The following is a 12,459-nucleotide window of genomic DNA, read 5'->3' on the forward strand; positions in this document are numbered from 1 at the left end:
TACAAAGCCACTTGGAGAACATTTAAAAAATGCATAAGATACTGTTTTATGCCAAGACAATGTTCTATGGATAAGAAGTAGAAGTTGTATGATGAACAAAAAAGATGATACATATCGCAGAAGTCTGGTAATCAGGCTGAAGAATCATCTTTGTGTCTTATATTAGTGGTCTTGGTCAGTTGATCAAGTTTATAATTAGGTTACAATAAAATTTCAAGGTGGATGAGGAAGATAGGTGAGAAGCATTCTAAAAAACGTGTAAAGAGACCCAATGATCACTATGTTTCATACTGTCTTAAATGTTTAGTAAAGAAGACCTCAATAACCAAGGCAGAATTTTTGTAAAAACTTTCTTCCAATTCATGACCTTTACATTAGAAATTTATACTTTTATTTCCTAGATTTAACAAACTACAGGATAAACACTCTCAAGAAGATACATAGAAATGAGTCTTACGATTAAAAGGGAATGCCCCCAGTTTCTTTTTAATCACAATTTTGATCATCTCCATTATGTATGAAAATTTTTAAAAACTGAATTTCAAGAAAATCAAACTGGAGAAATAGTCAAGTAAATTTTTTGAACTTAAACATATGCCTGATTTAAACACATGTTAACCAAATGTTTCATTTACTCCAATAGTTTACTTTTCAAACATCATCAAGTTATCTCTTGAGTGGAGAAAAGTGAGAGGGACACTAAAATATGACATTTTCTTGAAAAACTCTGAACATTTGTAAAAGATAGTGTTCCTTCTGATTCCTCAGACCTGGCAGAAAACAATGGAACATGAAGTGTAGCTACATTAGAGATGGTGGGATTTAGCTACAAACACTAAATCAGCATGAGCGTATCTTCCAATCTTGCTCTAAATATAATTTTATAATACGATGCCTTGCCCGCTCCTTTTACTTTAGAGCTAAACCAGACCCTTCCAAATACTTTTAGCCCAGAAATCAATTGTAAAGTGCTGCTCATTGTTTATTAATATGTCACCATCCTAACAGTTCTAAATACATCCAGATCACAACACATTCTTCCAAGTAGAAAAAAGTAAAGCAACGGAGGGTAGGAACAAGTCATCCTATGAAACCACTTTTGTAAATGAGAAAATGGAGGTCCAGATGGCTTCTAAGAGTTTCTCTGAGTCCCTCAGTGAGACACATACAGATGCTGGACCTTAAATATTTTTCAGGTAAATTTATTGGGCCCTATCTTATTTGATGTGAATACAGAGGCAGAGATGTAGACTTTCAAAGTTGTTTTGTAATATGAGGCTATTTTTTAGAATATTTTCTCAGCTGGATTTCCGTCTAATAAAATATACACTTCCTACTGGTTAGTGGTAGAATTTACCTTACAACAACTGTTAAGGCCTCAGCCTTTCTCATGCATTCAAAACTTGGGTATCACTTCCATTATCACAAACTGTGTCAGCAGACAAGGGTTCCCACTGGGAACTTGCAATAAAATGGCAGTGCTCACTGAGACAGTAGAGTTTTTTATAATTTGAAGATAGTAAAATAACAAAGATTTCTTAAAATATTTTTTAATTTTGTAGACCATACGTATATGAAAATGCCATTTTGCATGGTTAAATTCTCGACGGATGAAATCACGATTCTTGCTCAGAATATTATTTGGCATTGTGACACAGCCCCTACATAGAATAAGCATCCCATTTTAGATGCTTTATTATTTTATCTAGTGTACTTTTTCCTATACAATTTTAGGTTTCAATGTGTGTCAGCTTATATCTGCAAAATACCGCCACTGCTTATCCGTCACACAGCAAAATGGTGGGACAGATCACTATAATTTGCAGATTATAAAAAAAACTCACACCGTCTTGAAAATGAACTCTCCAAAGTGCCCATCTGAGTCATGCCTTCAACAAGCTGGGCACCATTTCTGCTTCCTGCTGTGAAAGATCCGCCACACTTTCCCAGCTTCTCAGAGAGGTGCTAAGAAAAGCCAGACGGGCGAGACAGCACGAAGAAAGGAGGCCCTAAGCCTTGAAGGTTGGCCATGTCCTATGTGTCTCACACCTGCAAGAGAACTCTATCAATCTGCAAGCCCTCAGGACATGTGTTTCTTCTTCTTCAGATTTAAAAACAAAAAAATGTATAATGAATAGTTTCAAGCATAGACAAAAACAGATGAAACAATAGAACGACTCCTCTATTTCTATTTCGAAATGTTCTTCTGTTGGTCTCTTCTGACAACTCTAAAAATAAGTGTTTCACTTTGCTTGTTAGAACTCTGAGAGGCTTAGTGTTTCTTAAATGTCTCCCCTGCTCCACCACATAGGGATCAATACTCTTGAAAAGGCAGACGGGGGCCTCAGACACACTGAGTCAGAATCTCTAATAGTGGGGCTCAGGACTCTCCATTTTAAAAAAGCATGCCAGGTGATCCTGACACACAAAATTTAGGGAACACTGCTCTGTTTAGTGGGGGCATTCATTTTGATTTACTGTAAGCCAGAATGGAAGCTTTTCCTAAGAAGGGTTTGGAACAGGCTCAGCTTTTATTGACCCACTGCTGTGATGCCTATAAACTCTGGGCTAACGGAATGAGAGTCTGTCCTGTCCTAAAGATGACCTGAAACTTGGGGCCTGGTACTAATGACTCTCCCGAGTCTCTTCACAGCCCAAGAGCAGGAAGTCTCACTTGCTCTGAAAAACACAATCATGGGAGGTGACACTTTCCTCTTATCCTTTGCAACACTGTGAGTTTTAAAAGGCGTGAATAGAACTTCAACAGTTTGGTACGAAACAAACTCACTGCTGAAATTGCAAAGTTCGCTCTCCCTACCTCTCTCTAGAAAATTCTCAGGATGTAGATTGCATTTTCTAGTTCTTCCCTGCTAAAAGTACACATATTCAAGTTTCAGTATGCGCAACAACATAACCTTACAGACTCAAATCGATTGTCTTTATCTGCCACTGACTTGACTTGCTACAAGTTTGGGTTCTTCAACTATTGAGATTGTGGAATGTGCTCTGATTTACCCTCTGGTCTGCTCTGTCAGGCCTGGGGGGCCCAGAAGAGGCATCTCTGGAGGATGGACAAGCCCCTCCAGGCCCACTCCTGGCACTGAGGTAATATGATGTAATGCTGGGGTTTGCATTAGCTTCCTGCGGCTGCTGGGACAAATGACCACAAACTTGGTGGTTTAAGACATTCTCTCACAGAGAGGCCAGAAGTCTGAAAAGTCTCTCGGCTGAAATCGAGGTGTCAGCTAGGCCATGCTCCCTCTGGAGGCTCTAGGGCAAAAGGCTTTCTTCACCCCTTGCAGCTTCTGGTGGCTGTCGGCAGGCTTTGGCTTGTGGCCACATCATTCCGACTGCCATCATCCCACCTCCCTGCTCCAGTCTCCCTCTGCCTCCCCTCTCATAGAAATACATGCGATGGCACTTAAGGTCCATCAGATAATCCAGGATAACCTCCCCATTTCAAGATCCATTCTGGGCACCACCTTTAAAGAGTGTCAGCTTCCACACTGGCATTCAGGTTGAATGCGTGGAGCGGAAGGAGTTCCTGAAAATCCCTCCCTCTCTGCCTCTCTTCTTCGGCCTTCTATTTCGGTTTCCTGGCCTTGGTCTCTGGTCACTGCCATCGTGTTCCCTTTTCCCGTATTCCTTCCTGGCACATTGGGCATGTAGTGGCATGACGTCAAGGTACCTTCCATTTGAGGAACGGAAGAATGCAGGAGGGGTGCCCGTGAGCTCAGACTGACTTAGCAGGTCATTACCGTTGGTCACTGGATAAACCCAAACGAGCACATCAGGCTCAGAGGGAAGTCTGTCTCTCTGGTGGGAATAGCTTGAAGCTTGATCCCAATAATCATGGATTTATTAGCAGTTTTAGTATCGAGAGAAAAGAACTGCCATCTAAGAGCAGCAGTTTCTGTACATTTTCAGATTTATTTCCAGATAAATGGATGCCTGCAAAGCCACATCATAAATGATGCAGGTTTCACGCTGTTGTTTATTTTCTGGCCACTGAAGAAGCACCGTCTAAGTGTGGGGTCTTTGCATACACAGGGAACAACCCACCACAGTGCTATCTTGGATCTATGGCTTATACAGGCCTGCTCTGCACGCGGCTTTCCCCACAGAGTCCACAGTGCTACAGACCAATGCAGCACTCGGTTTTTTCCAACAGGGCATGGCTAATTCTAAGTGTAGGAGTCGATTCCTTTGGTGATGGAATCAGCTTCACCCTGGCCTGGTGGGTGCTGGAAGAGGGTGCACACTGCACATTCAAATGTCCTGTGGCCCTCCTGCTCTCACTGAGATTCTCCTTATGCTTGGGTTTGACCTCACCAATGAAATGGAAGACCACGTGGTAATCAAAATCTCCCCCATCTCCGCAGGTACGCCTTCTCATAGACTTTATTTACCTCAAGATCCATTTTAGTAAGCATGGACACAACAAAAGTGCCATCTCCTAGTAAGACAAAAACCTTTCTTTTGGCACCAACCTTCCTGCCTATCCTGTAAAAAGCGACAGCAGTAGCTAGCTCAATTATTTGGAACACATGGAAACCAATGGTTCTAGAATCGTCAGTGGCTGGAGTTGCAACGACTGTTTTGTTTCAGTCTTCCCAGGGCAGGCTTGTGTAATTTCCTTTGTCTTTACGAGACTCATAAACGTTACCTCCTCTGAGGATAAGGTTTTTGTCACACTTGAATTCTTGACCTATTATCTAATGTGAAAACTGCACGATATACTCTGCACTATCTAATTGCACGCCTGGCTTTGTCAAGTGGACGAGTGGGATTCAGTACCTCTTGACTATTTGCACAATCAAGACCAACAGCTGTGTGCTCAGTACCACGGCAGTGACCGTGTTATCCCAATCACTGGCAGTAATCAGGGCTGGAAGATTGCCACATGGGAGGGAACGGACAGTGCCAAGGTCCGTAAGAGTCCCTTCCTTCAGTGAGGTTGCTGAGCAGGACAGCGTCGGCTTGAGAAAAGATTAGACTCTCCAGCTGTGTTGTACTCAACGCGTAGAGCAATTTTACAGAAACCTATATCCTATAAGGCTCAATTTTGTTCTGGATTGTTTGATCGAGTCAGTCCTAACATACTTAGTGGAGGCTAGTTTGGGTTTTGCTGAACTCTGCTGTGGGTGAGGTTCTCTGGGAGGCAGACTGAAGCTGAAAGTTCAGGATGTCTCCTCAGGAGTGCCCTTGGGGACACTCCTGTTGGGGCGAGAGGAGGAAACAGGCCTGGGCAGAACCCAGAACCCACCACAACGCTGTTTTCTGGACCTTTCAAGGCTGAGTCACCTGTTGTGCGCATTCCTACCTCACCCACCCAGGGACTGTGGCTATCAGGATACAGAAAGGAAAAATAAAGATTGGGGCTTAAGCTTTTGGGGATCATATTGCCCTTCAAAAATACATTGTAAGCTATGGATACTCTTCCCCAGAAAAATGCAAATACAAGGAGAATTTTGCATACAACTCTAAAGGACTCACAGACCCCATAACTCCCATGGGCCTTAAGTTAAGAAGTGCCAGGAAACATTTAGTGGATGACTGAAAAGCTGAGTAAAGGAAAAAGAAAATCCATAAAAGTCGTTTTTTCCTCTCTCTATTTCCTAAGGTATCTGTTCTATTCTGTCTTCTCTAATCCCCTCCAGAATTACTGGTGACCTATTTAATACACATCTCACAAGCAAGAAAATGGTGTGTGATAGGGGCCGTTCAACTTTGTCAAACGATACAGTGGGTCTCTCTCAATTCAGCCATCGTGAATGAGCAAGCCGGTGAAGTACTAGAATGGGTTCTGCTGACCGCTGGTGGCACTGGCCAGAAACAGAGGCTGTGCGTGGTCCTGCTCCTGAATCTTCAGCTATCTTTGCTCCATACTGTTCTCAGCCTTTCTCAGCAAGCGAAATCGGATGGCCCAGCTCTCCAGAAGCTCTCCCTGCAAGCCATCTTCTTGCTTAAAGTAACATGGAACGAATAGCTAGATGTTTAGTCCATGAAGCGGCTGATCGAAAAAGGGACCTTAGGAAGGATTCCTATTCTCAAGAGATTGGGGCGAGGAGGGTAACAGAGCTGGGATACTGTAGTGCCTAAATGCACGCCACAATTACAACTCACAGCTCCAAGCTGGGCTCAGCTCTGCAGTGTGCCTTCGCAGGCCACACGCTCCGCTTACGGCGAGAATGATGCTGCGGCTGTCCCTGGATAGGGCAGGCTTGAACTTACTTTTTGCACTAGCAATGCCTTTCCTGTGTTCTATCTCCCATGTGTCCTGCAACCAACAGTTTATACAGTGTCAGTTAAGCAAACTGAAGAACTCGCTCCTGTGAGGATAACAGCGTAGTTAGGGCAGTGCAGAGTACCTTCCTTTGCGTGTTATCTGAGACTAACGAACCGCATTATGTATTAAGCTGAGAAATTAAAACTGCAAACACATATTCTCCCTAGACCAGTGGTTCTCAACCGGGGATGATTTTGCTCTGCAGGGGACACTTGGTAATGTCTGGACACATTTTTGGTTGTCACCATCTGGGGGGTGTGGGCACTACTGGCATCTAGTGGGTAGAGGTCAGGGCTGCCACTTGCCCCTACAGCGCACAGGACAACCCCACCCCCCAACGAAAAGGAGCTGGTGCCAACTGTGAGCAGTGCCAACGCAGAGAACCCCAGCTCTAGACCACATGAGATGGACTTCGCTTGGTTTAGAGTGAGCATTTCTGCGGCTCTGCCTTCCAGGTAAAGCGAAAGTAAGACTGATCACGGTGGAAAGGTCACTGCCAGCGACGTTACCCCCTGTTCAAACTAGACTGGGAGCGCTTCGCAAGTCTCCGGGTGAGTGGGAGGCCCCAGGGCCTGGGGTGATGTGCTGGACTATCGGGAGGGGCACAGCGCCAGGGCACCAGAGGCGGGCGCTCTGAGATGCAGTACCTCATGCTCCTTCTCCCACGTTCCTTAAATTTCATGCTGACAAATGTTTGGCGTCCGGAAAGTATTAGCTATTGAGAAAAGGGAATGTAATACACATGTTCAACACCAGGGAAATGTGTAAGTCCATTATGGTCTACTGGGATTTCCACCAATTGACTCCATGATGTAAAAATAACAACTTTGAAGACACTCCAGTACCATGGTGAAGGCTTTAACAACCAATGGTAAGTAAACAAAGCAGAAAACAAAATTATTTACATATCGTATGACTGAATACAAGAGAGGAAGGGAAGAGGGGGTGACAAAGACTGCTGCAGGAGGTAATGGGTACATCTGCTTTCCTTTGAAGATTTTCTTTAATAGTAAATGTTGCAGTTTTAACATTTTAAAATTGTAAATATATTCAAAACACAAAAGTTGAGGACCCATAGTCAAAATGCCTTAAGAAGACTTCCCTTTGGCACGTCACAGGAAGTATGGCACCGCAGGGGGTGTGGTGTCCGGAATCACGGCACAGCGTATCACTTTATAATCGTCAACCTTTGCACTAAATGGCCTGTGTGGATAACGATTATATGTACGCATGCAACCTGGAAGTCTTTACTTCTGAATGAGAAAACGAGATTTAGCTTTGAAACTCCTTTCTAAAATGCTTATTTGTAGCTGAAGTTGTTCTTCCATGGACATAAAAAAGGGCAGAAAGGAAGGTGCCCAGACCAGACTCCAGAGTGACCTTAGCAACTCAAAAGTCAGAATCTACTCATCATAAAGTGAATTCTTAGATACATGCTACTCCTTAAACAGGAAACTACACGGTAACATAGGGAAGGAAGAGCTGCTGAATATAAACCGACAGAAGAGGGAAAGTAAATGTCTCACCGGGAGTTGTTATAATGAGTATTACACGCTCGAGCCATTAGCACCACAATAATTGGTCGAAAGGCTTTTCCTTTTCCATCAAAGTAGTATTGCGACATTTCCTTAAGTTCCGTTGCAGAGATGAGTAGTTCCTGAAATAAAGTTTCTGTGTCAATATGGCATCATGATTGCATAGAAAGTCAATAGGATTTCTTGTACAAAACTTGGATGTGATTTCAGTGAATTCATTTTAATTGAGAAATTCAATACTCAGTTGGAAAATGTTCCAATATGGTGTGGCCACAAACCTGGCTGCCTTGCAAAGGGGCTGCAAGCAATGCGTGGCTTGACTCCAAGCAGCGTTAAGTGCCACAGCACATACTGACCCTGCCCCCAGTGACTCTAAGAGCACGAAGGGGAGTAAAGTATTAGGTGGCCCAAGGACCTTGGGTCAGTGACAGCTGGACAGAGAAAAGAGCAGGGGCTGGTTAGCAGCTTGGAAGACGGAGGGGAGAGGACAAAGACGGGAAGTGTGGGAGTCAGTGGCTGTCCGGAGCCCATGAAGCACGTGTCCTGGGTAGGGGGCAAAACTGGGCTGTGTATCAGGCACAGGATGATAAGATGGCCGCTGGGGAGAAGTGCCACGGTGGAAGTCTGGCTCAGTCTTTATTTAGCAAAAGACACGTCAAAGGTCCTTAAATTTAGTGTAAGACGTGGTTGGCCTGACTGTGAGGTGAGGGGCTTACAAATGAGTTGAGGAGACAAAATTGTTTTTAGAAAGAAATACTCAGTGAATAATACAGTGGTAACTTGAACAGTGCTGTACATTAAACACATTAAAAGTTCAAAGAAGGGAGACATCAGTGTGAGCCAGAAAAACCCAACATTTCACAATGGCAATAAGCTTTGACCTGGAATTAAGGATAAGTAGGGCTTTGATTGTGAAGGGGAGGAAGAGCCTTCAGGTGAGGGAGGTATGTTTGTTTCATCTGCCGCTGGAGGATTTACTGGAATGAATCAGAGTTGATCCCCCAGAAGCTGTGGGAGCTCAGAATGGACCTAGAGGACCCCCAGCCAGGCTCAGGAGAACACCATACAGCTGGCCAGTCATTAATTAACTAAATAAATAGTTGACTCAGTGCTAAGTATGGTAATAAACACAGAGGTTACAAAAAATACAAAAGACAGCCCTTGCCCACCAGGAGCTCCGAGTTCAGATGGGGAGAATAAAACATTAACTGCAATAAAACACAATAGTGTGATGGGTGCTGTCCGTGAGGTAAGTGCAGTGCCGCAGTCACCCTGAGGTCACGGAGGAGGCCCCTCTGGCTCAGGATGAAACAGGCAGGACGAGAGCAAGGACAGTGGCAACAGAACTATGGGTGGCCAGACCTAGGACTGTAGGACTGAAGGCGAGAGACAGACTAGGGAGATGTGGAGGGGGAAAGAAAGGGATGAGTGGAGGCTCCCTCTGGCATGTTACCTTCAATGAATGGGAAAAATAGGAGAAAAGACAATTAGGAGAAAGTAGATTCAGCTATGTGACATTTGAGAGAGTCGTGGACTCTCCCGGGAGCAAGTAGATGTTTGGGTTTAGGAGTGACAATTCAATCTGGAACATTGAGAGATTATTTGGGAGTCGTTAAGTATGGAAATGGGTAAACTGAGGACTCAGACAGAGGAGGGGCTGACAGAACCCCAGGGAATGGCAAAATTAAAGGGGGTAGTGTGAAGGGCATAGAAAGGAACAGGAAACACACTGAAAGATGGCCTGAGAATGAGGACAACCAGGGAAGTGTAGAAACCAGGGTGGGAGTGGTCAACATGGCCCAGCGTTCAAAAAAGTCAAGGAAGATAAAAAACGAAAAGTGTCCATTGGATTTCATAGAAGGAAGCTATCAAGGAGCTGGGCAAAGGCAGTTTTAGAGAAGAAGCTGGAAAGAAAGGTATAGTGCTATGGTGGAGAGAACGTGGAGGGGCAAAATAAAGACAGAGGTAGAGCATACTGTGATGGAAGGGAAGGGAAAGGGGGGACATTGGGTCAAGGGACGGTCCTTGACTTAAAAGGGATAGAAAGAGACATGAAGGAAGAGAGCACATAAAGGAGAGCAGGCCATTGTGGGAGCAGTTCCTAAGGCACTGGGAGAAGGAGAAGGGGATGGGGCTTAACTAAAATAAATGGACTATTCTGGAAAGGAAGAGACATTTCCTTCACGAGGTGGGAGGAACGGAGGCAAGCACTTAGATGGCGCAGATGAGTTTATACATGGCAACAGAACAGGCTTTGACGGAGTTCCTCCTTCATGGTGTCTGTGTGGCCTATTAAACAGGAAGTGGTTTTGCTGTGAAAATAGCAGAGTTGGGTGGGAGCTGGGAAGAAAAAGTGGAGAACCTCCAAAGGGGAAGGAAGCTGACGAGGGGCATATGAACATTTCTGGTGGCATCTGAGAATTCGTGTGAGGTTGGGAGCCACTGAAACTTTTTGGGGAAAAAAGCGTTTAATGAATAAAGTCCTATTTGGTGCAGTCTGACACTAACATTCAGAATTAGATAAGCAAGATGGCAGCAAGAATCGCGGAAGGCTTCGGTGTTTCAACAGTCATGGAGCAGGTGATGGAATTGGAGAGGAAATGTTAGATAATTCACAGGACAGGGAGGGGCTACCTGTACCATGTTTTCAGTTTCCCAATTCTGCAACAGCCTCCTTCTGGATGGTAACATGTACTGAGTCCTCCATGTTGCCCCATAGTTGCTCAAGATACGAGCACTCCTGAAACTTGACATTCACGAAATCAAGTTTGCGATGGCACTGTACATGTCTGAAACCTGCACTGTTTTCATAATTCTAAGAGTTCAACATTACTTCACAGCAGCATTACAACTATCTTACCTTTCTAATGTCCTCATACAGACCTTTCAAGTCTCTCCTACCAAGTTTAAAAGGATCGGTGTATTTCTCACCACTCTGTGTTTTACTACAACAGTCCACGGCCGACGTTGTGTGATGGAGCCTGGGCCAAGCACAAATGCACACAATGTAAGTCTGAGCGCTATTTTATTAAGTGAGATCATTTCATTTTTAAGTAAGAATTATACACACACACATATACTTATACACGTAGTAGAGTCAGATGATGGAAAATTTAAGCCCAGATTCTTGCTGGAAATTATGCACGAATCCATAATGGTCATTATAATTTAGAAAAACACAAAGAATTCTGTTCTTGCTAAACAACAATAGTTTGCTATTATAAAAATAAACATCAATTGATTATTTTTATAACTAGGATCTTGAGAACCCACAAAATCAAAGAAAGACTAAACCATGTGTGCTGTGTTGAGTTTAAATTTTACTATATTTCCATTTTTTGCAAAGACAGAGATCACACAGTGCAAATACTGTAACAATTATTTAAACAACATATTCAATTTTTTGACTAGCCGACCACAACTTAGAATAGAAATTTACTGGAAATTTGGCTAATAATTTTAGTAGTTGCAATACAGATTACAGACTTACCGTGATATACTATACATATTTGGAAAGGCAGATGTTAAACTCTTCACAAGATTAAAATAGGACATCTATAAAATAAAAGTATTAAGAAACTTGTAAGAATATTCATGAAAAACTTGTTTATACCACTAGATAAATGAAAACGCCCATAATTCATAAACATAACCTTTATCTTTTAGTTGTGCATTTACAGGTAGATTGCAACTTTAGAAAAATGATAAAGTTTCCTTTCCTTATTACAAACGCAGTATTTGTCATTACAGATAATATAAATAAAAAAAGAAGAAAATTAAAAACATCTATAATCTATTCCTTTCCCCAAAGAAAGCTACAGTTTCCACATTCATATCTATCTTTCCAGATCTGAAAAGTAATTTTAAAACAATTTCCTTCCATTTAACAAAGACTGGTCAGAGAATGGTAAAGATTAGTGTTATTTATATTCTTTTAAATTCTTACATTGGTTTAAAACAAGGAATAGTCAAGATTCCAAAGCATCAGCCCAGATGGTGAAAAGGAAAAAGATTTCAACGTTAAGAAGGCAATTTACATTTATTGTTCCTGAACATACTTGGGAATGGTACTTCTTAAGAAGGAATGTTAAAAAACAAACAAGCTCAGCAGCATGTTTTGATAATACCGTGTTTCCCTGAAAATAAGACTGGGTCTTATATTAATTTTTGCTCCAAAAGACGCATTAGGGCTTATGTTCAGCGGATGTCATCCTGAAAAATCATGCTACGGCTTATTTTCTGGGAAACACGGTATTAACTTAATCGGAGATCAAGAACAACAAACTTCTAAAAGACTCAGTGCTGGTGATGACAAATACTAGTTCCAACAATTATTGCGCACTATTATGGGCCAGGAATTGTGACAGGCACTGGGGACCCAAAGACACAGACAGCCAATCCTGAAGAATTCAGGGGCACAAACATTTCAAAAACTACAAATCTAATGTGGTAAGAGTTCTTACTAAGTATTTGGCTTTTGTACCATCGCAAAGTTGAAAAATCTTAAGTCAAAACTTTCACGGACCATCTTAAGTCACGGACCATCTGTACAGATGTTTGCAATACAGCATAGGCACGTGCTGCATACCATTTTGGTTAAGGACAGACTGCATATATGAACACGGTCCCATAAGA

At 42.8% G+C, this 12,459-nt stretch overlaps 1 protein-coding gene across 4 annotated transcripts in view; it reads right to left on the reverse strand.

Annotated features, from left to right (window-relative positions):
- Window positions 1-12,459, reverse strand: part of PDSS1 (decaprenyl diphosphate synthase subunit 1) — a gene marked incomplete at its 5' end in the record, with an annotated part of 36,683 nt that overhangs the window by 19,721 nt on the left and 4,503 nt on the right. For 3 of the 4 annotated variants that reach the window (XR_013994156.1, XM_081062253.1, XM_081062255.1), the window contains 3 exons: window positions 7,816-7,946; window positions 10,685-10,805; window positions 11,315-11,379. Coding sequence is in view for 2 of the 4 variants with exons in the window: in XM_081062253.1 (XP_080918379.1) it covers window positions 7,816-7,946; window positions 10,685-10,805; window positions 11,315-11,379 (317 nt within the window). The other variant, XM_081062254.1, reaches the window with a different exon arrangement.

The sequence above is a fragment of the Rhinolophus hipposideros genome, assembly GCF_964194185.1.
Source record: "Rhinolophus hipposideros genome assembly, chromosome: 1".
NCBI classification, from domain to species: Eukaryota; Metazoa; Chordata; class Mammalia; order Chiroptera; family Rhinolophidae; genus Rhinolophus; species Rhinolophus hipposideros.